At 44.9% G+C, this 25115-nt stretch overlaps 1 protein-coding gene across 3 annotated transcripts in view; it reads left to right on the top strand.

Moving 5' to 3' along the window:
• Positions 1-25115, top strand: part of PDE4D (phosphodiesterase 4D) — a 968852-nt gene that overhangs the window by 670524 nt on the left and 273213 nt on the right. For all 3 annotated transcript variants that reach the window (XM_088469385.1, XM_088469386.1, XM_088469387.1), the window contains one exon: positions 23615-23806. In XM_088469385.1, coding sequence (XP_088325511.1) covers positions 23615-23806 — 192 coding nt within the window. The remainder of the gene's footprint in view (positions 1-23614; positions 23807-25115) is intronic.

Below are 25115 nucleotides of genomic sequence, written 5' to 3' on the forward strand. Positions count from 1 at the left end.
CTTCCCGATTGTCTAATCCCGGCAAGGGGTTAAATGACAAGCGTCTAAATCCCGACGCCTGTCATTTTACCTACGCCGGGAGCCTGACTCCCGGCTTACTGATCGAAGGCAAGCCAGCCGCGAGGGGGAGGGTTAGGCTTAGAGTTCCCAGGGGGGACTTAGGGTTAGGCACTCCCCAGGGAGTTTAGGGTTAGGCTAGGGGAAGGGAGGGTTAGACACCCCTGGGGGGAGGTTAGGGTTAGGCACCCCCCTGGGGAACTTAGGTTTAGGCGGCGGGGAAGGGGGGGCTAGGTTTAGGCACTTGGGGGGAGGTTAGAGTTAGGCACCCCTAAGGGAGGGTTAGTGGGCAGAATAAGGTAGGAAATACTTACCTTGGGACGATCAGGATTTTCACTGCTGCCGGGATGCCGATTTGAACCGCCGGCCGCAATCATACAGAATCCCCTGCCTCCCAGCTATCATTATACAAAGTTGGCAGTAGAGATCAGAGGACATCGGCATTACTGGTATCGCTGCTGTCCTAGCTAAACAGCCCTCTACCTGGTGAGAGAGAGTCTCAGCAATGGCTACTGCTGGTGGTATCCTTTAAAACCTATGGAATAAACCCTAACCATCAGCAGTTTTGCCAGAGACAGTTATTTGATAAACAGATAACAAAGCATACTGTACATCCTAACCATCTTGCTTTTGGTGGAACAGTCCTTTTTATCAGTACTGTCCTGCGGTTCCGCCATGAGGACGTACATCTTCAGTGTGTATTGATTGCCAATACATACCGATTTTCTATTTATCAGTAATATTAATATGCAAGTTAGAGACTTTTAAATATTTCACTATTATCAGTTTATTCGATATATATCGCCAGGAATTAATTTCTTTTTATATTTTTTAATATATTAAACTCTGGACAGTTCTCATATCAGAACAGCAGCCTTCTTGGGGGGCCCCGGCTTGGGCTGTTAATGCATTGGCCCTGGAGACCCGGTGATGGGGTCTCCTGGCTGTGGCCAGTCGGTTTGGGTCCGGTGCTGGTTTTAAATATAGGGGGAACCCTACGCATTTTTCCCCCCTATATTTAAAACCAGCACTGGCCCTGCAGCCAAGTGCTGGTTCCTAAATTACAGGGGAACCCTACTCGTTTTGTTCCCCATAATTTTAGGAACCAGGACTGTCTGAGCAGTCCGAGGCTGGTTATGCTTTTGGGGGGGACCCTACGTCATTTTTATTTTTAATAAAAACACTTTAAATTAAGTACACATGCAGAACTATACACAAATCACACTGCTCAGGAGGTGGAGTGTTGGAAACTTCAATTTCTCTGAGTTTGCTTCAATCTCACCTGAGATTTCAATGTCGATTCTTGTTAAATTCCCAAATTGCATGAGAAGTACTTTAGAGTTTGGCCGATGGTGAGTTGATTCGAGTTTGCAATCTCATCTGGGTTTTTCAGTGAAAAATTAGAACTCTCTCCCAAACTCACCCGAGTCTTTAGTAAATTTGCGAGATGAAAAACATGCCTAAACTCACCCGAGATTGTCATCTCGACCAAACTCAAATCTTTGTAAATTTACCCCTTAGCCTCAATACGCCATGTAGTATGAGATGCCTGGCACAAGTGAGACGTGCTAAGCGCTGTAGCGTAGCAACTTTATTATAAAATGTGGATCTTATTCACACAGTAGACGCAGAAAAACGTCACTCACTCTGTACCAGAGACGCCAGGCTGCAATTTTAACCTCAGTACAGAGTCGCAGATGAAGCACAACGGTACTTGGCGTGAAGAAAAAGCCGCAGCCGCTGCATCGTAGCACTTTGTATGAATTCAGACTCATACGTACATAGATGTACAAGTGTTACGTATATAATGAATTAGTGCAGTCTTGTCTTGTTAAGACAGTGCAAGCCAAGTTACACAGGACCTTGTGCGCCCAGGAAGGCATAACTGCGGCAGTAGTGTATGAGGGAACATCTGTACATAGTTTGAAAGTGTTTAAATTTAATTTCATGCATTTGAAAAAAAATGGTATAATGTGGTGGGGTTTTATATATATATATATATATATATATATATATATATAATTGTGCTGTTTAAGTTTTAAATAGATGTTCTTCTAATTCAATCATTAAAACAGTAGTAATAATCATAAGAAAAAAGGGACGTGTACCGTCACAGGAGGGGGGAACCCGCACGGGGCTGCACATGAGCAAACCCCTCTATTGATTTGCTTTTGTCCAACCACCAATGTTGGGAGGTATGCCAAAAGTTGCTACATGATTTGAATAGAGCCTTACATCCAGGGCCGGATTAAGGTCTGTGGGGGCCCCTGGGTTACAAACGTGTGGGGGCCCCTATATATAGGGGCCCCCACCTGTTTGTAGCCCAGGGCTATATCACACACACATATATAGACACATATATATATATATATATATATATATATATATATATCACACACACACAGTATACATGTACTGTATACATTACTTACTCTTACTGCTTCAGAGGCAGGGAAAGACATATTGGCCAGCAGCAGCAGAAGGGGGCGGAGTCAAAACGCCGGTGGCGGGACTTAATTGCGGGTCGCTGCAGGCGGCTCCGATGAAAGAAAAAAAAAACACAGTTCTTCTTAGGTATTGGGGACGGGGACAGTGTGGGGGTGCCCACTATGTGTGGGGTCCCCAGGACGACCGCCCCAGTTCCTATTGAAATGATAGACTGAATATTGATTCACAGCAAACAGTTGCTGCCCCCACTATGTGCAGGTCACATGTATGCTTCAAGTCGTGTTTAAAATAACTTTGATGGCCAATTACAGATTTAAGTATTATTGTATTATATTCACTGTGGCTTCTATAGCATTTCTGTCAGCAGAACCCTGCACTGTAACCAAATTCAGAGGTTCATCCCCGTGAATGGCTCAGCCTGACACTGAATACATGGACTGACTCTGTGTGTGGATTAACCAGCAATGTATCATGCAAGTGAGAGATGCTGTGTTATTCTATTTGTATTTCATCTGCAAAGCTCTCCCTGGGTGCTTCATGTTACTCCACACTAACTTGGCATTGGGGTTACCATGTTCTCTGGGAGCCAATCAGTGCAATTCCTTGTTGGTATTTTGTCATAATAATGTTGCCCACATGTCCAGAGGCCCATTGCTTACATATTTGTCATTTTTTCCACATATTAGGTCCATGAGCAGGTTACAGTAATATATATATTTTTTTTTTTTTTCAAACCGCCTTTTTACAGATAAAAAACAAACCTGATGCTACATGTTATTTCTAGGAGCTAAAGGATTTACCTTTATTTGTACATAATGTGGCAATATTAGGGTAAGGCCACAGTCTCCTGCGGTCATGCAGCAGCCAAGTAGTAGTACACCAGTCCAGGGCCTTAACACAAGTGTCCACAGCTAGTTTTATTAACAGCACAAAAATAAACAACACATAAATGTAAATCCTGGACTGACCAGCTTTATTTAAACAAATGTATTCCTTCTCACAAAGTGGAGGGACCTAACGTTCTGTACCAACTGTACCCAAACCTGATGGTTTGTGTACAAGTCCAATTGTTAGAGATCTGCACATGCGCAGGATGTGAACTGCGCATTTGCAGGTCTGCAGGTTCGCTCGTAGTTCCCCTGAGCCACAGCATGATTGACATGCTGCATCTGTTTTGACACAGGGAATGAGAGGGGCTGGCCTGCATTCCTGAAAATGGGGGCGTGTATCCCACCATTTTCTGGGTGTGGCCAAGCCAGGTCTGCGTCTTCCAGTGCAGATTTCCTGGCCCCGACTGAGCAGTTCCTGCGTCATTCTGATTATGCTTAGCCTTACTCAGATGGCCGATGGCTGCGACCATTGCGATGGTGATCCAATGTCTTTGGATGCAGCACTTGGATCTGCAATGCTGTCAGGGGTCTTTTGTCCTCAGACAAAGCAATGCTGAGAATAATGTACAACGCCGAATTAGACCCATTGTCTAATTACCACCAGGTTGCTATGAGGCAGTGGTGGCAATTCTTAGACAGAGGTCCCTATCTATGTGCTGTGGGTTCTTAGTAAATACAGGGGTGGTCCAAATTGCCTTTATTTTACTAACAAGTTGTGAATTACTAGTAAAATAAGTAGTATTGCACTGAATAGATAAATGGTAATGTGAAAATGTTCTGCATGTACAGTATCTATATTAAGCTATGCCATTTAGGTAGTGTGACAGGGTACACAGTAAGTTGTCAAGTCTGAAGGTGCGTATCCACACATTGTAATCGTGCAGTCGTTTCACAGTCTGCGCTGTGCCTACACTGAACGATCAACCGTTCAGTGTAAGCAGTGGTGGCCTGGGTCGGGGGGCAGGGTGCCATCTGCCCCCCGGGGCGGTACAATGTTCGCATTCAGCGGCCGCCTGGCTGTCAAGAGTACTGTCAGGCAGGCAGTCGCAGATGATGCTTCAGCTCCGACAGGCTGCTGCCCAGCTAAGCTGCTAGAGAGATCTGAGACTAGTTACAGACAGTGTTGCCAACTCTTAAATGGAAAACAAGCAACCTATAAGTAAAAAATAAGCCCAACACAAGCCCAAACCTATCCTAAAAAGCCCAATAAAAAAGCCCAATTTATGGGGGTGTCTCTTTGTCCTCACTCTGTACCTGCCTAACTTCCTTTATTCCCCCTCTTCTCTAACCTAAATATGTTACTGTATGCACAGCCTTATCTGCCTATATTGCTTTCTCCCTCTAAATCAGCCTCCATATTTTTACCTCCTCCCTCTTTTCATACCTTGCCAGTCTTCAGCTGGGTACACACTTGCCGATGTGTGTACCCAGCGATGCGACACCCGACTATGCAATATATATCAGACGTCCGATACGTACTGCATGATGTGGTGACCGAAGGCCCGATATTTAGGGCACCGGCTCCATCCACTATGCCAGCGTTGGCATCTGGGTCGTTCCATTGGCCCTACATGCAGTCCGATGGAATGACCCCAATGGACGACCCTCAGGAGTGCACAGAGTCACGCATAGTGGGTACACACTGGCCGATGTGGATGATATGTCAGTCAGCAGGATCGGGTGACATATCGTCTAGTGTGTACCCACCTTTCCTTTACCTGACTCTTCTTCTCCGCATTTCTCTCACCCCTCTTCTTTACCTGCTTCATTCCTGTCACCTGTCTAATTCCATTATCCCCTCTTTTTAACAGCCTCAGTCGTTTTAACTCGACCCCATGTACAGTACCTGCCTCATTTCTATCATCTAGTTTACCTCTCTTTCTTGCCTGCCCCCTCCAACTTCACCCTGTCCACTGCCCTCTATTCCCCAGACACAACCTTCCCCCTCCCTCAGTCACTACCAGAGCAAAACACACACACACACACAAGCACACACACACACACTTACTTACCTCTAGGGGTACCTCGGCAATGCACACAAAAAAATAAGCCCAAAAACAAGCAACCTTTAAAAAATATGCCCAAAAACAAGCAACAAGCTACTTGCTACTTAATATCTATCTATCTATCTATCTATCTATCTATCTATCTATCCATCTCTCATATCTATCTCATATCTATCTATCATTCTATCATCTATCTCATATCTATCTCACATCTATCTATGTCATATCTATCTATCTATCTATCTATCTAATATCTATCTATCATTCTATCATCTATCTCATATCTATCTCATCTATCTCATATCTATCTCTATCTCATATCTATCTATCTATCTATCTATCTATCTCGCATATCTCTCTCTCTCATATCTATTTATGGGGCTTATTCATTAACACATAAAATTCTCTGGAGGTAATTAGGTGTAGAACTTGCATTGAGTTCTACCTAATTACCAGAGGAATTCATCATTCCTCCTCCCCATAACTATCTATTCCGAAAAGCTGTCATTTTTGCGATGACAGCTTTTCTGGAAATAGGGAAAAGTATCTATCTACTGTAACTTACCGCAGCTGTAATCAGTGCTGCGCATGTGTAGTTACATCCGTAAAAGCAGCACATGTGCAACACTGCATACAGCTGCGGTAATTCCCCCCCCCCCACCTCTCCCTGTCCCCCAGTTACCTGGCCGCAGCAGCCGCCTCAGGCTCCGTCTGCTGTGCTGACACTGTGTTCTCCCGGCAGAGCCCAGTAAAGTTTAGTAACAAAAAAAAATGACTATTTTTTTTTCTAAACTTGACTGTGTTCTGCCGGGAGAACACAGTGTCAGCACAGCAGACGGAGCCTGAGGAACGACCAGAGTGACAGAGGGAGACGACAGAGGACCTGCCCAGCTGACAGCAGGTAAGTGTAACCTGCTATATGCCACCTGACAGTGGCAAATAGTAACACCATCAAATTCCGAAAATACATAATTTTCGGAATTTGGTGAATACCATAATTATAGGCGAATGTGGAACAGGCGAAAAGTAATGAAAGAATTGGGGAAATCAGTCTGTACCCCAGAAAAAGATACACTAACATAGGAAATCAATATAGATGTGTACTAGTAGTCCTAATAAAGCTTTTTTGAGTACTTAAGTTGTGTAAATTGCTTACTATAAGTGGTGAAGAATGGCATAAAGCTGTATTTTTTGGTGAAAATAAGTAGTCCTGTCTAATTTGGGGTACTTGAAAATGGGTGCTAACATATTTTTATGTCTCTAAAGTGAACTTTTAAAAAACGTGAAAAATCCACCTGCTGCATGCACCTGCAATCCCAAAAACACCTGACCCAACCTTGGGGACCCCCAAGAAGAAAATTTCACTAGTTTTTAAGCTTGTCCCACCTCTGTTTACATTTTCACTCCAAAAATGACATGTCTGTTTGGGGTGTTCTTAGGTTTTTTTTTGCAGATTTGTCATTTGGGGGGCTGTCCCAAGGGTTCTGAGTCTTTTCCCCACGTTTGCACCCCAAAATAAAGTTTTTGCACTTTGTTTTCATCTGCTATTCATTGGAGAAACTTTTTTGCCTAATTCAATGCATCGAGTTTCCGCTTAGGCAAAATCGTCATGGAATTGAATTAGGCGAAACGTTTTTAGGCAATATTTTCACCAAAAAAACAGGCGAAAAAGGCTTTTTGCCTCTAATTGAATACGGCCCTGTATGTATGTGCATATTAGTGTTCCCACTAGGTACTTTTAGCAGGGCACTATGCCCTGCCCATTTTGTTAACTGTGAAAAGCACCCTGACCGTTTTGTGATTGATTATTTGCGCCCCGCCTTTTCTGGGTCAGACACACACACTGTGGGACGGAGCTTTAAGGGAAGGCGAACGTAGGGCTGGGCGCAGCTGCTCAACCCAGTCCCCAGGAGACGCACACAATAGATGATATTTATTTATAGCTCTTTGTCATAACAATTTTAACCTCATATATTTCATTTGCTATTTAAACCACACGCACATTTCAGAAACCATGCCACCAGCATTGTTGTCACGCCCCGTTTTACATTGCATTCACTAGTAGAAAAACTGGGCCACTTGCTTGTGTCTGCCCCCTAGGCTGAAAGTTGCCAGCCAGCCCCTGAGTGTAGGCACCCTCCCTCATCCCCGAACATGGCCAATCTGGTGTTATGGGCAGATTGACCAGCATGTTCGAGCGATGATGGATGTCAAAAACGACCAGCGGGAGCGCGCATCGCTGGTCGTTTTTGACATTCAGCTGCCTGGTTTGTGCCCGATTAACAAGCGATTGAATGATAACGATATCATTATTGTTCAATCGCTTTGTTTAATCGCATAGTGGATACACGCCTTGACAATTAACATGTAGCAAGTGTGAGGATGTTAATACAATCATGTAGGTGTGATGAGTAGCACATGAATGCCTCTGGCTTTTGTATTGTAGAAGAATTACGGTATGTCATACTTGTTATGTCATGTTGTAAAGTATAGGCAGTGGTGTGTGGTATGTAGAGTAATGTGCTAGCTTTACTGATTGATCTGTAAGGACACTGGGCCTGATTCAGAGCCGGACGCTCTGACAGAGCGCTCGCTCTGAATCAGGGCCGGCCCTCCTGGCCGCTCGCATAGCTGTGGGTGACCACCCACAGCTATAGCTAGCGGCCATGATGATGGTCGCGATTGTCAAGACCATCGCGACCATCGGGCTTGCGACGAGACCCTGCGGTAGGGTCTCGTGGCCGCAAGCCCAAGAGTGCTTTCGTCTCTAACAGAGCCAAAAGCATTCCCACTGACATCACTTGTGATGTCAGTGGGGCCGGCCCCAGACTGTAGGCGTTCCCATGGGAACGCCTCCGTCTGGGCAGCCACGCCCCCAGCCCGCCCACCAAAGGGGGTGTGCTGTCACTCAACATCGACAGCACACCCCCCTTTGGTACGAGACCCGGAGCGACGGTTTGCCCGTCGCTATCCGGGTCTCGCGCATGCGCACTGGGCCACCATCGACCCGGTTGCGAGCGCATAGCACTCACGAGCGGGTCTGAATCAGGCCCACTGTGCATAGGGAAAGGCTCTTTAAACCGGACTAGAGCCTAACAAAGTTTTTCTTTACAAGTCATAGTCCATTTAATTAATATAGGTTTTGACTGACTGTGTATAACATTGTGATGGTAGATTAGGCTGTGTGATTTGCATTAAATCCCAGTTCACCATAACAATAACGTTCCTTTCAGCTATCCAGACTTGTTAGCATTAAAGGGCACTTCTGTCACTAAGCCGTGTTACCTGCCTCTGTGATATCATACAGATGACTGATATCTGACATAGAAAAGAGAATTAGCTCTTTGTGTCACCATATAAAGTATGTGTAATAATTTTTTGACTCCCACAGTACTTACTGTACATTCTATCCAGTTCATGTTTCTTTATAAATACATATTTTTAACGTTCCCATCTGATGCCCGTGTGTCCAAAATTCATAAAGATAAATGTAGCAGAACATGTTTTGCCAGTCATAAAATGCTGGGTGCACACTTAAGCAAAGGATCAGTAGACCGATCCAACGTCAGAGTGGCCGATTGATAATTACCAGTCGGCAGCTCGATTTGTCTGGGCTGACATCACAACTGGGCGGGCACTTAAATTTGCCCACCCAGATGTGATTGTCAGCGGTACCTGTAGCCAGTGTACGAGCGGTCGGTGGGTCGCCCAATAGATTTTGCAGATATATCGGTGAACCTTCAGATTCACCGATATATCTGCAAAATCTATTGGCATCGGCTGTGCTGCATGGTCGACCTGATATGTATGTGAATTATGTCTACAGATATATCGGATGTACACACTCACCGATGCACTAGCGATATATAGTTTGTTGATTGAACTAACGATATATCGACAAGTGTATACCCAGCTCTAGAATCTGGAAGACTTACAGTTATTTCTGACAAAGGCCATACATAGTAATTTGATTTCAAGGGCACAGAACCTTTGTGTCTTCTGTCCAACATATCAGTTAGCCAGCCCACTTAACCAAGTTCCTCTACATGCATTATATATCAAGCTGAATTGATCTCAGGAGTGCTGACCCTGGAATCAGTAAAGTACACATTGGCCATTCAGTCAAATGATTAATATGTTGTGAGCGGGCCGGTGGGTGTGTATCCCCAAAATGTATGTGAACGATATGGTTCACAGACATATTGCAGCAGAACAGATTCCTGGTATGTATAGTCAACCTGACAATCACACGTACACATGCTGCATGTTTTAATGGCTTCTGGGAGGGTAAAATTAATAATTAATGGGTTAATCAGTGATTGGTGGGTGAGAAATTATTACAGCAGGTGCTAATTGAAGGTATTAATGGGTGAATAGGTTGATGAGTGCTGTGTGGGTGATAAAGTGGATGAAAGCGTTAATGGGTGCTGGGCGTGTGAAATTATAATAGTATGAAGGGGAGTAAGTTAATGGATTCTTTGGGGGGGTTTGATGGTTTCATGATGGAATGGTTTAATGGAGTTAATTGATGGATTCTTGAGATGAATGGGTGATGGGTGGGAGGGGGTATTGGTTGCTAAATGGGTTTATTGGGTGCTGACAGGATGGGTGAATGGGTTGCTGGGGGAATATGGGGGTGGAGATGAATGTACATATTGGGTGCTAGGTGCTCTGAGTATAGTGTTTAATAGATTTACAGACAGGATGTGATGTAAAGGTTCATGCCAGGTTGGTTTAGCAAGGTGCTGCTCCCTGCCTGTTTTGTAGATTAAAAAAATGGACCCTGACTGCTTTTTTTGAGCGCCACGCTTGTATCTGGACGAGAGTCGTTTGGCTTGGTGGAGAGTTGTGCTGCGCCGCCTCCTGTACTGAGAGACTGGGGGTTGTGCTTGGATGCCAGGATTCCCATGAATATTTCTATATTCTGCCTCCATGGCCATTTTGGAATCTCTGCTCCATGGTCAGCACGAATACACAGACTCTGCCTGTCTGTGAGTCAACCTGGCTTGAGGTATAATTAATGGATTGAAGAAACTGTGTGGCATAATTATGTATTAGGGGCACTGATGTGTGGCATAATTATGAATTGTGGACACTGATGTATGGCATAAATATGTATTGTGAGCACTGTGTGGCATAATTATGTATTGAGGTCACTGATGTGTGGCATAATTATGTATTGTGGGCACTGATGTGTGACATAATTATTAATTGGGGCACTAAAGTGTGACATATTGTGTATTGTGAACAATGATGTGTGGCAAAATATGTTTTGGAAGCACTGATGCGTGGCATATGATGTGTTGGGGCTCTGATGTAGCTTTCCCGCTAGGCTGTTTTAGCAGGGCGCGGCGCACTACCCTCCTTCTGGAGGGCAAAAAGCACCCTGCGCTCACAGCCTGTGGGTGCCGTCTTCACCCGCGGGTCGCAGTGTCCCTCGGAGGGGGAAATGTCCAGTGACCCGGTCATCGCCGGAGAATAGACGCTGGGCGCATGCGCCCGGCATCTTTGCTCCCTGTCGGCAGCGCTTGGGGGCTGCATGGCGTGTCTGTAAGTGCCAGGCATGCCCCCAAGGATGAGGGAAAGGGGACGCGTCTTATAAACACGTCCCTTTTTCAATGGCCACGCCCCCTTTTTGGGTGCCTGCGCGCCTGCAGCGCACGGACGGAAGTGCCTTTGTCTAGATCCGGTGCCCTGCCTGCCGCCGGAGCTAGAGTGAACACTGCTGATGTGTGACATATTATGTATTGTGGCACTGAAGTGTGGCATATTGTGTAATATGGGCATTGATTATATGGCATATTATGTATTGGGGCACTGATGTGTGTCAAAATATGTATTGGGGCACTAATGTGTAGGATATTATGTGTTGGGGCACTGATGTGTGCCATATCATTGTGTTACTGATTAGTGGCATAATCAGTAATTATGCCTCAGCTACAGTGCAGGGAGCAATGGTTACCATAGCCAGTGGCATAGCTTGTTAAATCATGCTTGTCTACTTTTGAAAAATAATTTTCAGAGAGACTGTGAATGCAACACTTATGAGTGCGGCATTAATGTGGACTTATACTGCTGCGCCTGACCATTATTGCATTTATTGGTCAGTATGATCTACTTGTCGACGCTGATATGTTTCAGGGCTTGCTTACATTTTGTGTTCTGCTCACCTTATATGAAAATTCATGTAGCCATAGGGTTCATTGTGCCTTATAACCAATGCAAGGAAATGGTACTGATGATCCCATTTGCATGTATATATAATTTATTTTTATTTTTTTAAATATAACCGCTACATAATGGGGGTAAGGTGCAATCATGGAGTTTGCTAGACTCTTCATGGTGTCAGGGAGATTGCTACCATATCAGGGAGTATCCCTAACAATCAGTGGGAGTTGGCAAATATGGGTTAAATTTATCCCACTACTTGTTCTGTTTCACTGGGATGCTCTCTGTATAGTTTGACAATCACAAGGATGCTTCCTGTATTGTATGTCAGTTTCCTTGCACTGTATTTCTGTCACTAGAAAGCTTCCTGTATTGTGTAGAAATCACTGTAATGCTTTTTTGAATATCTACTTTTTCCTTTGTCAGATGGGGCTGGTAGGTATTGTATTTGTTGATAACTATATTTAGTACATTGTGTTGACCATGTAAACCACACCCACATTAGAAAACCAAGCCCACATTGCAGTGTGCAGGTAGAAAAGCTGGGGCCACTTGCTTGTGTTTGCCCCCAGGCTGAAAGTTACCAGCCAGCTTCGGTATGACCCATATGCTTTATAAAATGAGGTTTGTGATATCTGAATGATATCATTGCTCTTTATCTTGGGGTCCAAACTTATAGTTCATATTCATGGGCAATTTAAAGCCGCTTGTGAAGGTAAACATTGACCTCTGCTGGAATGCTTGTGAACATAGGACCTGATTCAGCAAGGAACGCACAGGAGAGAACGCACGCACTTGGCCGATGTTTTAGCTTTGCGCATGCAATGCAGTGCGCATGCGTGAACTAGCTATTGCGATGGGTACTGCATTTACAGAGGCTACGCAGATCCCGAGCACATTGATTGACAGGAAGTGCCGTTTGTGGGTGATGAAGGGGGGGGGGGGGTCAGGCGAATGCAGCCGTGCCAGAGCGTTGCAATGCCGTTGCAGGGGCGGGCATAAATTATCCACTGCAACATCATACGCAGCATGAGGGCTCATAGCGTGTGCTGAATTTAACAATTCCTGAGTGAGCTCTGACCTGCCTTAACTGTGCGTATGGGTCCGATGTTACCGATTAATTCGCTATGTTGCCCAAGTATACGGATGTGTGTAAGGGGAAGTGGGCGTCCTTAGGGTAAGCCGTGATTGCAATGCGATTGCAAACATTTTCATTTCACCACTAATATTAGCAAATGCGTGACGTGCGTTCTAGCAGAATAGCGATCCTTGCTGAATCAGGCCCATAGTGAGCAGTAGATGACTATAAGAAGCTGTTCCAGTACTCACTCTGCTTTGAAGAACATTGTAAAATTCAAAAGTTATATAGGCTGTATTCATGGTACATTTAGCATAAGCATAAAAGCTGCAATTGTCATATTGATATATTGGTCAGTATTTTGACCAGTATTTCCGGCAGGCTAGCTGTAATCCTCATGTCACCATGTAATCTTAATAAGCACATAAGCACAGGATATGAACAAGTGACACCTATTTTAATGACACTGATAGGCAAATGACTGTATGTAGTGGGCACTGAACTATGGGCAAGAAAACAGCTGTGCAATACCGTCTAGCCAATATTAAAATACTGCAGGGAAGCGTCTATAGGAAGCAGATGCCTGCAGACAGCAATAGCAATCCGAATGCAGCGTCCGTAGATGCTGCATCGGATCACCATCACGGCCATCGGTCTCGATGGCGGCAGCACCGGCCAGTCTGAGAAGCTTCAGCTGGCAGCCTGCGAAGTTAGGAAATCTGTGTTCCCCCGCGCAGACCCTGGCCTCATCATTTCCGGAAAACGGGGGGTAACACACCCCTGTTTCCAGGAACGCTGGACAGGCACGCCTCTGCTCTGACCCCCCAAATGCTGCAGCATGTCGATCATGCTGCTGCTTGGGGGATCTGTGAGAGAGATCTGGGACCCCTTCTGCCCATGTGCAGTACAGATCCTACGCATGCACAGTTTTCCGATAATCAGGAAACTGCGCTAAGGTACACAGTACTATGGCGCTGTGCTCTAGGTAGAATAGAGTAAATTAACGCTTTACAACTAATATATAGGCAGAGCACTTACAGCACATTCAAGTTTTCTGACTGAAAGCCTGGTTGCAGCGTCCGTTATAGTATCAGAGCACTTTTGGGATCTCTCTGTACCGATCATAATATTAGAAAATGATGGATGGCTTCACGATATTTAGAGAGATGCGCACTGGCAGAACACAACAGCACATGGAAATATAATAGACCCTCTAAGTGGCTATGCCTCCAGATATAGACTTACTATCTGAGGTACTGTACACTGAAAACGCAAGCCTTAAGAAGGCCTCAAATGCGCCAGTGCATTCACTCCCTTTGGACAGTCACTTAGTGATTGGCCCAAGCAGATGGACAACTTCTCACTGATATTGGGTCATATAAATGCAGTAAGAAGAGGACCACGCTCATAATGCAATAGTGGCCATCTTCCAACTGCATTTGCCAAAATGCCTACTTATGGTCTTATCAGTCTTTATAAAATTATGCACGAACATCATACTTTTGGGTCAAACATGTTTAGACCTAAATAGAACTAAATTTCATGGGACCGAAGGAATACTTGTTTTTATTAAGAAATGACTTTGAAGTTCCTTTTAAGGCTGTTTGTGTTAGTAGTGCTCCCATCATGTCGCCTACAGTTATACTGTGGTTGGATAAAGTCACGTAGTTGGCAATGCCTTGCTTCTAACAGGGCGTAGCTAGGAGATTGAGATAAAAGTGAAGCCTGTCTGTCTACTCTAGGCATCTGAACTTGGACGACACAAGAGAGCCTTGCATCATTACATTATTGCTTCTTTGTCACACATCAACAATACAGCAAATACTGTCAAACAAAATATCTCTAGATATGTAAATACAAAAACTAAGGTTGCCCTAGAGGCTGAGATAAGAAACAACAGCTTAAAAGCTGTAGATGCTATTAATTGACCCACAGGTGGCCAACAGGTGTACAGGGGAAATCCCCGGTGGTTCCCACTGCCTGAGGGCCCACCTACTCCTCTAGGTGACAGGTTGCAGACCTCAAATCATACATTGTTACTCTGTTAGATGATCAGTTACCTGGTGGAGTAGTATCACTGATCATGGGTGATTGGCTCCTTTCTATAGATACTACACCAATATTTGCTTATTGGTTAACCAAACATTTGTGGTAGCTGGCCACACCCCTTAACCATGGGGCCCTTCCACTGCATTCCCCTGGTGGGCCCTTCATGCTCCAGTCCGACACTGGTAAGAAGGGACCCAGTGCGTGGACTAGTGATGATGATGGTTACCAGGATAGAAGGGGGTAGGAAGTAACAACAAGCTGCAACCATCAGCTACCATTCTACTGAGATGTGCTACAACAGCTTACAGGAGTGCCCTGCAAACTTATATGCAATGGGTGGGGTGTGGGGGTCAGCCTGTACTGTGAGTGATGGGTGCTGACTGTGCTGTGTGATCTGTGCTGTGCCGGCTGAGGGGTGATGGGTGCTGTTCTGTAATCTGTGCTGTGAGGGGTGCTGTGATCTGTGCTGTGCTGATTGGGGAGTACTGTACTGGGTGAGGCGTGTGGGGTGCTGTGCTGGGTGAGAGGTGCTGTGCTTGGTAAGAGGTGATGTGTGCTGTGCTGTAATCTGTGCTGAGTGAGGGGTTCTGTGCTGAGTGAGGGAAGGGTGTTGGGTGAGGAGTGATGGATGATGTGCTGTGCTGGAAGATGGGTGCTGGCCAAGGAATGCTGTACTGGGTGAGGGGTGCTGTGCTGTAATCTGTGGTGAGGGGCAGGCCCGTCAAGAGCCGTGCCGGGCCCCGGTAAAAAAGGGGACGTGGCCTAATCGCTGATTTGAAGCGGCGTTGCGCGCTGGCGAGGGGGGTGCAGTGAGCCCCCTCAGCCCGGCGCATAACCAGTGGGGGGCACAATCAGCTTGTTCGCTCCCCCAACAGACATACTGCAGGAGACTGCTGTGGCTGCTTCTTGGCAGCTGCGAGCAGTCTCCAGGGCAGCCCAGCACACAGCAGCATGTGCTGGGCTGCTGTGTGATCTAAGAGGGGGGAAGCGTTGCTGGACCTGGGCCCCCGCTGGGCCCCTCCAGGAAGCCCGGGCCCGGGTAATTTGTACCCGCTCCCCCCCCCCCACTCTCGGCGCTCCTGGTGAGGGGTACTGTTCTGGGTGCTGTGGAGTGAGAGACGAGGAGTGCTGTCAGGGGAGAATGTGCCTTATTAAATGCCTTTTCAGGTTGATGCATAAGGAACTTTCCTCTAAAACCTGTCCCTTTTTCCTTTAGTTACAGCAGTGTGCTGTGAGGGGAGAGACTGGGATTATCTGCTGGGGGCACCAGCCAAAATCTTGCCTAGGGCACCAAATTGGTTAGGACCGGCTCTGGCTAGAAAGCTTCTGCCATTGTTGTTGTTTAGACATATATATTTATTATTATTATCTTTGCTTTATAAGGTGCCACAAAGATTCTCTAGTGCTGTATTCAGTTTGGTGTGCTACTTTTACTAGTTTATAAGAGCTTCCTGTTTTCGTGGTTTGAGAAGTCTTCTTGCAAGGGAATAATTTGCAGACTCCCGACTTGTCCTTGATGTTGTCCTCTTTGATGTTACCTTGATCCCGGTTGGTCTCACTTGAGAAAGGTGCTTTCTCTTGTGGCTAACAGCATTGATGCGCATCTGTCCTTCTGTGTTTTAGATAAATCTGGTTTCTCCTTATCTTGTTCTGAGATAATAATAGTCCTAGTAAGCTCATGGTGTTTCTGGTACTGCTTTCTTTTCTAGGTGCTAGTAGCCAATTGTTTCCCATCTGTTCTGCATCTTACTTCTTGCCTTAGGTCAAATGCTGACAATGACCTGGCAGTTTCATTGGAGTACTTTTACTGTGTCTGCTTGTGCCTTTCTTTCGCTTTATCTATGTTGGAAAGGGATTATGTCTGGCAGTAACTTCACTATTGGGGAAACCGCCCTTCAACTAGTGCATTTACAGTATATAGACCAGGAATCCCAGCTCTGGATTGTGCACATGTAAGAATTGTCTTAACTATTCTTACAGATTTGCTGTGAGACATTCTTATTACAGGAAATATGAGTTTGATTTCCAATATTTTTTTGTGTCTGTAAATGAGTGATTCATATTGGGGGCCACGCTATCTGTAATCAGCTCATCCAATGTACCAGATCTTTCAAGTATGACTTCCAGAAGTGATATTACTGTGCGAGCTTGACATTTTTAAAATATCTGCTGTAGTAATCCACTGCTATTAACCCATTTCACTGTTCTCATTCCACAAAGTCACACATTTACTAGCAGACAATTTTTTATTTTACCCCAAAATGAATTTCACATCCTCCTAACCCTAGGCCAACTTTCCTGCGTGCCTGGATCATACAGCTCACCAATAACCTCTGCAATCTGGCTGGACCAATTTGCAATATGTTGCACCTATCCTTGTGTATAAACACCTATTTCCCTATAGATTGTAAGCTTGCAAGCAGGGCCCATTTACCTTTACTGTATGTCTGTCTGTTCCTACCCAGTTTTGTTCTTTTGTTTTTTTCCAATTGTAAAGCGCAAAGGATTATGCTGCACTATATAAGAATAAATAATATTGAACTCCAACAGCCTTTTTTGTTTGTTTGAGGCCTTCCCTTATTACTAGAAGCGTGGAAAACTATTAAAAGTCTTACTAAGTTTGTAGTTGCAATGCGTCTCGCAGAAAGGTCTGTTTCCTCGGGCAACCTGTTTGCGAAACACGTTGCAACTACTACTGTAAATTAGTAGGACCTTTTTTATTTTATTTTATGCTTTATTTTACTGTCGGCTACTAATGTTTTATATACAGGGTTGAGTCTCCCATATCCAAAAATATTCTGAAATCCGGAATATTCCAAAATACAGTATTTTTTAAGCATAACTGGGATAGTGAAACCTTTTGCTTTCTGATGGTTCAAGGTACATAAACTTTATTTAAGGCACAAAATTATTGAAAATATTGTATAAAATGACCTGTAGGCTTTGTGTATAAGGTGTATATCAAACATAAATATATCTTTTGTTTAGACTTGGGTCCCAATTCCAATATATTTCATTATGGGATGCAAATATTCCAAAATACAGAATATTCCCATATCCAAAAGGTATAAGTTCAGGAAACCGGCCAACGCAATGCTGACAGCCGGCTTCCCAACTACTTGGGTTCTCGATCGAATTGATGCCGGGCATGGACAGCCGCGGGGGGGGGGAGGGTTAGGGCCTCCCAGGGGGGACTTAGGGTTAGGCAACCTCCCGGAAGGTTAGGGTTAGGCTAGGAGGAGGGAGGGTTAGGCACCCTAACTCAGGTTTAGGCGGCGGGGAAGGGGGGGGTTAGGTTTAGGCACTTAGAGGGGGGATTAGGGTTAGGCACAGGAGGAGGAGGTTAGGGTTAGGCACCCTAAAGGAGGGTTAGGGGGTACAATTAGATTAGTTTATACTTACCTTTAGGACGATCAGTATTTCCTCCTCTGTCGGACTGCCCTACCCTAACCCTCCCTGTTTGATCCCTAACTTCCCCCCCAGTGCCTAAACCTAACCCTCTCCTAATCCCCGATACTTAACTTTTGGGATGCCGACGGTCGAGATTATGGGCTGTCAGGATTCCTGCGCCAGTATTTTGACCGCCTGCTTCCCGCACGCCGGGATGCTGACTATATCCCCTTGTGGACAACTGTGATGAATAGATTTGGTAAGCTCATTATTGTTGACTTAGCTGGCAAAACACTGTGGACTGGAGCAGATGCTGCCTTTAAGGATAGACCACTGAGTTCCTTAACTTTGGCAGATGACCATACAGTTGATAGTCATGCAGTTATTTAATCACTGATGACTCTGACATCCTCTCACTTCGTAATGGTTAGACCTAATCTGTGTCTGGCTGGTGTCTTTCATAAGGTAAACAGTGTGATTGAAACCCTTTCAGATCTCTTTTGTAATACTTGGAAGTGGTCTATTTTTCAAAGCTCTTTTTTTATTTTTTACTCAAATCAAGCTGCTAGACAATTAATTGCTGAATTAATTCAGTCTTTGGCTGCTTGTCTTGCTGGTGTTAGCTGACGATGGTACACGCAGCTACGTCGTAATGAGCATTCTGTAGCCCAGAGACCATGAAATACTGTGCACAAAGGCTCCGGTTTCATAACTTGTACGCACTACATTACTTCTGTGCTGTCACAGGGATTAAAGACTGGAACAAGTATAAGATATCATTTAACTAGTTTATTTGCCAATGGTTTGAAGCCTTGATTACACAGACTATACTTCTCAGATGTTTGCTGAAGTTTATGCTCAGTTGAAGCAAAACTCATTCCATGAACGTAAAAGCTACTTTCATCCAACAGGCATCTCATTACCCACTTGGCTGGCAATTCGTTGTTGTACAGTGGAAGAGGCGTAATGTCTAATAACACTTGTGTAAAACTATGATACCATAAGTTGTATAAAGTATCTGACCATTTTACAATTAAATAGAATAAGACGTCTCTCTGAACTAGCTGGTAACTTTCCTGTACTGGTATACCAAGGTGATTGTAATTCCCTGCTCATGTGCCCATCTCCATGGGCAGGATAGGACACTGCCAAGCTTGCTCACCACCATCCATTCATATCATCCCAAATACCAGGATGGCCTGCAGTGTCCATTATGCAAAGCAACTAAACCTGGTGCTTTTAGGTGCGTTAAATACTAATGAGCGCCTGAACAGAGGAACAATTGAATTTCTCTGCCGGGTGCCTATTTGTATAGACACCCAGCAGGGGGCGCACAAAACAATTGAATCGCCCCCTACATATTTCTTTGAGACTGTTGCATACACAATTGCAGGTTAAAGGGGTTGGCGGAGGCGTAGCAACATTACTTACCATGTATGCCATAAACTTTGCAGTGTTTCTATATATTAATGAAATAAAAAAAATAGTCACTGTCTCAGGCGTTGCCATGGTTTTTTTAGGTGTGTATATTTGTTCCGTGTTTTATTCCCTTATTTCTGTTTTTGCCCTTCTTTATTTTTTCCGTGTTTTCCATGTCCCTGTACTTCAGTCGTTGTACCCTTTTTCTCAACTGTTATTTTTGTTTCTGTTTTCCTTTTCTCACTTTTCAGTACTGTTTATACACTGACTCTCTCTTCCCCTGCTGTGTCTTGCTTCCCCCCCCCCTGCTCCTCTATGTGCCACCTACCCATTAGTCTTTTTCTTTCTAGCCCTTGTGTTGTTTTTTGTTATTTTCACTCCTGTATTTTTATTTTTGCTGTGATAATTATCTCCTTTACTGGCCAGTCTTCAGTTGCTGCACTGTGTGGGTACACGACACGTCTCGCCTAAACTTAATCATATGCACGACTGGTCAGTAACCAGTGGCAAGCGACGTGGAAGTGGGGGCCAGCGGGCACACTTTTGGCAGTGGGGATTAATAAGTAGTATCAGCTGCCGTTTTCTCCATGAATTTATATATGTGTAGGGCTGGTGCAAGTTCGATGGTGCGTCCAAAGGAGGGATTTCCACAGGCGCAACATGCTATAAGTGGGCGCCTCAGTTTTAAAGAATTCAACCACGGCATTAGCACAAGACGCAGTTGCGGCAAAAGACATGGCCACCCCTGCGTACAACTAAGAATAAGCACCTACGTGTATGTGTCATTGGTCCTGATTCAGCGGTGGACCCAATTAAAGCCTTGGTCACATGCATCCGATGGTTACCGCCAGAGAAAAAGTGGGGGTGGGTGAAGATTGTAATTGCATGGAGATCCATGCAATTCCTTGGGGTGTTCCTGGGCAGTGATTGTGGGGTGGCTATCGTTGGCAGGCGCGTCAGTGTCAGGGACTGCATTGAAAGGCACAGTTCCACCGGCACCAGCGGCCATGTACTGTTAGACAGTCTTAGCAACCAAAGAGTTGCTCTAATGCCTGATGGTGCGGCCGATGTCGGATAGATGGTGCTAATATTTGCATTCACAATCGGATACGAGCCGCAAGCGGTGGGCGTCTCAGTAAGAATCCCATGAGCTGCAGCATTAGCATAAATTCGCAGTAGCAGCTGGGCCAATAGCCACTACAGCAACTCCGTCTACTTCTGAAACACTTACTGTACTCCGTGTATATCAGGACGCCCCCGTCCCATCTATCGAGGTGAAATCATGCGTTAATGACAGAATCATGCAAATCTTCATGGGCACAGGTACATGTGCTTACGTAACTGAATATGTGTTGCATTCACCCAGCTGGCACCGTACTCACTTGGCATTAGGCCTTCTGGGGCTTATTCTGAGTCACACCCAAAGTAGCTCTAGTTGCAGACAGACACTCAACTATGAGTTACTACCTTATGCTAATGTATCTAATGCAGGGGTTCATGCGTGTGCAAGCGAAAACCCGTGCCGCCCATTGATTTTATCCCGGCCGCTGCAACCGTCATCATTAGAATCTGCACTTTTACCAGACCCATGCTAGGTGCAAGAGATCGTCTGAAACAGGATGCCCTTCTCCGTACTCATAATCTCATGAGCCTGTAACTCATGCCCACTACACTCCCATGGCACTCACACAAGTCAGGGTGGTTATGTGCCATCACATTGCTGCCGGCCAGTTCACACCCCGAAATGCCCTATTTCACAGAAAGACAGATCCATCCGAGTTTCGTCCAACTCCAAATAGGACGAACACAGTGGCATATTTATAATGGGTACCGCACGCCCTGCACCCAGTTTTTCAATACTTATTGTATCTCTCAGGAGTCCCGCATTGGCATTAGCAGCACTGTACAAATCACAGTCAAAATGGCGAGGTGACCACTTTCCCTGCGTTTTGCACATGCGCAGTTGAGAAATTGCCGGGAAAGCGGCTGCTGCGCCATTTCCCCAGTGACCTACACATGCACAATAGATTCAGGCACAGCGCTAGAGAGGTGCCCAGGGTCTCCTTCTGCACTCAGTGCGCTGCCGGCCCCCTCCTCTCTTAATACGCAAATGGACGAACATATGCTAAAGGCGTAAAATCACCGGCGCATGCGCTGTATTCTAATTTTGTGTCTGTTAACAGAGATTCGAGCAAATCACAATCAGCTCCTCTGTGTTTTAAAAAGACAACGAAATACAAAAAGTTTTTGCATTGCAGAGCTTACTTACTGTATGTTTATGTAACTTGCAAATGAAACCAGACCAGCCAGACCTCTTTAGTGACAATGGCTGCAGATGCTGTGGGACAAGCACACTTTATCATGTCAGACGGAGCATGTCTGAGCAGGATGTGTCACACGAGTGAGGGCGGTATTACCAGTTTTTGGATGATGGTTGTGACTAATGAATGTTTTGGAAAGCTGTCCGTGTCTTAATACTCTGAGCGTAATCTAAAACTTGGCTGCGGCTTGGGGAACGTCATTACATTGTATCTGGCTGGCGTGTACAACAGTATTATATAGAAGTATAATAGATATCTTGTTTTTGTGTCCTGTAAATATGCAGAATGCCGTCTGGTCGGTTTTGCTATACCAGTGAGGTCATGCCAGTGTTTAGATACATATACTGTATCTACTTGGCATGTGTCAGAGTAGAATTAAAGGTTAAGTCTGCTTCAGTAGAGGTCTAAAGGTGCACATCCACTACCCCACTATAGAAAGACAGTACGATTATGACATCGTAATCGTACAGTCGTTCCTGATCCCCTGTGGTGCCTACACTGAATGATATGTTGTTCAGTGTAGGCACCCTCCCTCATCCCTGAACATGGTCAATCTGTGGTTATCGGCAGATTGACCGGCATGTTCAGACGATGATTTCGCCTGATTGATGTTGGAAATGACAAGCAGGAGCGCGCATCGCTGGTCGTTTGCGACATTATAGTGCACAATTTGTGCACAATTAATGAACGATTACGATGTCGTAATCGTTCAATCGTACATTAAAATCGCCTAATGGATACGAGGCTTAAGGAATAAGCATATGCTCCCCTGAGATCTCTAGTAGAGACTAAAAAAGCACCTTACGTCCCATAAATGCTTTTCTTCTCAGGACAATCTTCATTTCCTGGGGGTAAAGAGGGTGCAACCTATTTTATTGCGGGTGTAGGCATTGAATAATGGGCTTTGCTGGCCAGATGGGTTCCAGCTTAGGTCAATGAGGAGCAGCCCCCTGCTTTATCACTTAAGGCCTGGCTGCATTGATATGGTTGCTATGGTAGCAGCAATGAGCGCATACATCATTTTTGCTTGGCCTAGCCCTAGTATCACACGTGTCCTGGCTCCCACCCTTATTTGGTGCTGCTCTAATTTTATATATATTTTTTTTTATTGAAACAAATTGGTTCAGGTCTTTATGTTTGGAGTTTAATTTTATTTTATTGGGGTGAATTTGTGCCTCTTATTTCCACCACCTAGAGGGGTCTATAAGCTTCAGGTCTGTAGCTCATAAAATATACAGATCTCTATGAAGTCGGGAACGCCCTTATACATGCACATACGTCTCTCCCACAGAGATCGGTTTCCCATATGCCCAGCTACTCTGATCGTGCCCATCTCCCTTTGCAAACATTGCTCATGGGCGGCAAATAACTTGCATCATGTGACAACAATACTTAAGGGGCTCTGCGCTATGTGTACAGTTAGTATATAAATTACATTTAGTACCACTTAATATTTTAGACAGTAATAATAATATTTTATAATTAAATATGTTTACCCACATACTAGGTTTCTGTAGAATCACTATAATTGTTTCCATTATCTTTAGATGTCTATGTTAAACCTTAGCCCTTAACTTGCTTTACAGTAGGTTTGTCATTGATTTTTCAAAATGACAAACTATACCACAGATGATAGGATTAGCAGTCTAAAAACAACGCGTTGCAATAGTTTTCAAGGGAGATCAGTCCTGTGTCTGGAGACTTTACATGTAAACTATGTCTAAATAGATCTATATTGTTTTTCAACTATAAATCTTTATTCACAAATGTATGTGTGTCTTCTTGCAGCTTTGATGTGGACAATGGCACCTCATCGGGACGGAGTCCCCTGGATCCCATGACAAGCCCAGGATCAGGGCTGATTTTACAAGCCAACTTTGTCCACAGTCAACGAAGGGAATCGTTCCTGTACCGGTCAGACAGTGACTATGACCTCTCCCCAAAGTCCATGTCTAGGAACTCCTCCATCGCTAGTGACATGTGAGTAACTAATAGGTCTCTGTTCTTACAAACTTTTGTCTTGATGCATTTAGCCTTCACTGGGGCCAATGTTAGTCCAATAAATTTAGATTATTATCGGGCTTATTTGGAGCCACAAATGTTAAGGGAACTGCCTGATATTGTACTGTATCTTTGTAAATATCACAGTGTCTTCGCTTAGCTTTACTTCAAGTCATATAATTGACATATTGGTTAGTGCCCTCAATTAACAAATTTTAATAAGAAAAAGTAAAGTATTTGTTTGTGACTGCGTTGGCAAAACACGTAGTGGCCAAACTGGTTTAGCTTCAGCCATCCTGCCTCTTGAGATGTGGCCAGGTCACTTCGGCAGGACTGTTCGAGCCTTTGGAAGAAGATTGCACAAACAGACTGACTGCAGTCAATTTCTGAATGAATTTGCCAACATGCCTAACAATGATCCTATAGAGCATGGTTGTTTTTGAGCTACAAATTTTGCAGTATTGGACCTAATGTGCGTTTTTGGCACATATAGTCATTAAAGCTGTAGCTGTACAGGATTTCTGGGGCTTTTTATTCTGGTGTGGTCTCTTCCATCATGATAGTTGTAAGTGTCAGTAAAATGTATTTATTAGTGAGATGAAACACACAATTACAGCATTCCTGAATGCTGCAACCACTGCCCAAACATATTCTTTTCTACACAAAGCATACTCACCCTTCCTTTTGGCTGGTGGAAATAAGGTCTAATGACAACTGTACACACTCTCTCTCGCAGCCGCCATGGGGTGGATATGCAAATGCCGCGATCGCACAGCCAGGCTTAAGGACGCCCTCTATGTCTTAGAGAGTGATGGCAGAGTGATCGCACGCCGGTGTAAAGACGCCCACTTTTCATTCAAAGCACACGTCATCTCCAGGAATAATTAATCAGTAACATCGAGAGCCATCGGAGCTGCTCGCAGCCCTTGAGGTAGACCCTACCCCGCCGCAAGCACTGCGATCACTGCAGGCTGAAATACAACCAGGTGACGTGTACTATGACGCTTCAATACTAATTATGCACGTCCACAGAACGGCATTTTGACGCTCAGACATTCCTGCGTTCACCCATCCACTCCCCCATTTTCCTGGTTTTTCCCGTTACCACCCACAAACGGCGCTATCTGTCACTCAAAGGAGCGGCCCGTCTGCGGGGCTTTGAGCGAGCACTTCCCCATCGCACAGACTGGTTCCCGCATGCGTATTTCGCCGCATGCGCAGATGGGCGACAATCACCCATAGCGAGCGAACGCAGCTTAGCGTCCGGGTCTGAATCAGCCCCAGAATC

The sequence above is a fragment of the Taudactylus pleione genome, unplaced genomic scaffold, assembly GCF_031769625.1.
Source record: "Taudactylus pleione unplaced genomic scaffold, aTauple2 ptg000092l, whole genome shotgun sequence".
In the NCBI taxonomy this organism is placed as follows: Eukaryota; Metazoa; Chordata; class Amphibia; order Anura; family Myobatrachidae; genus Taudactylus; species Taudactylus pleione.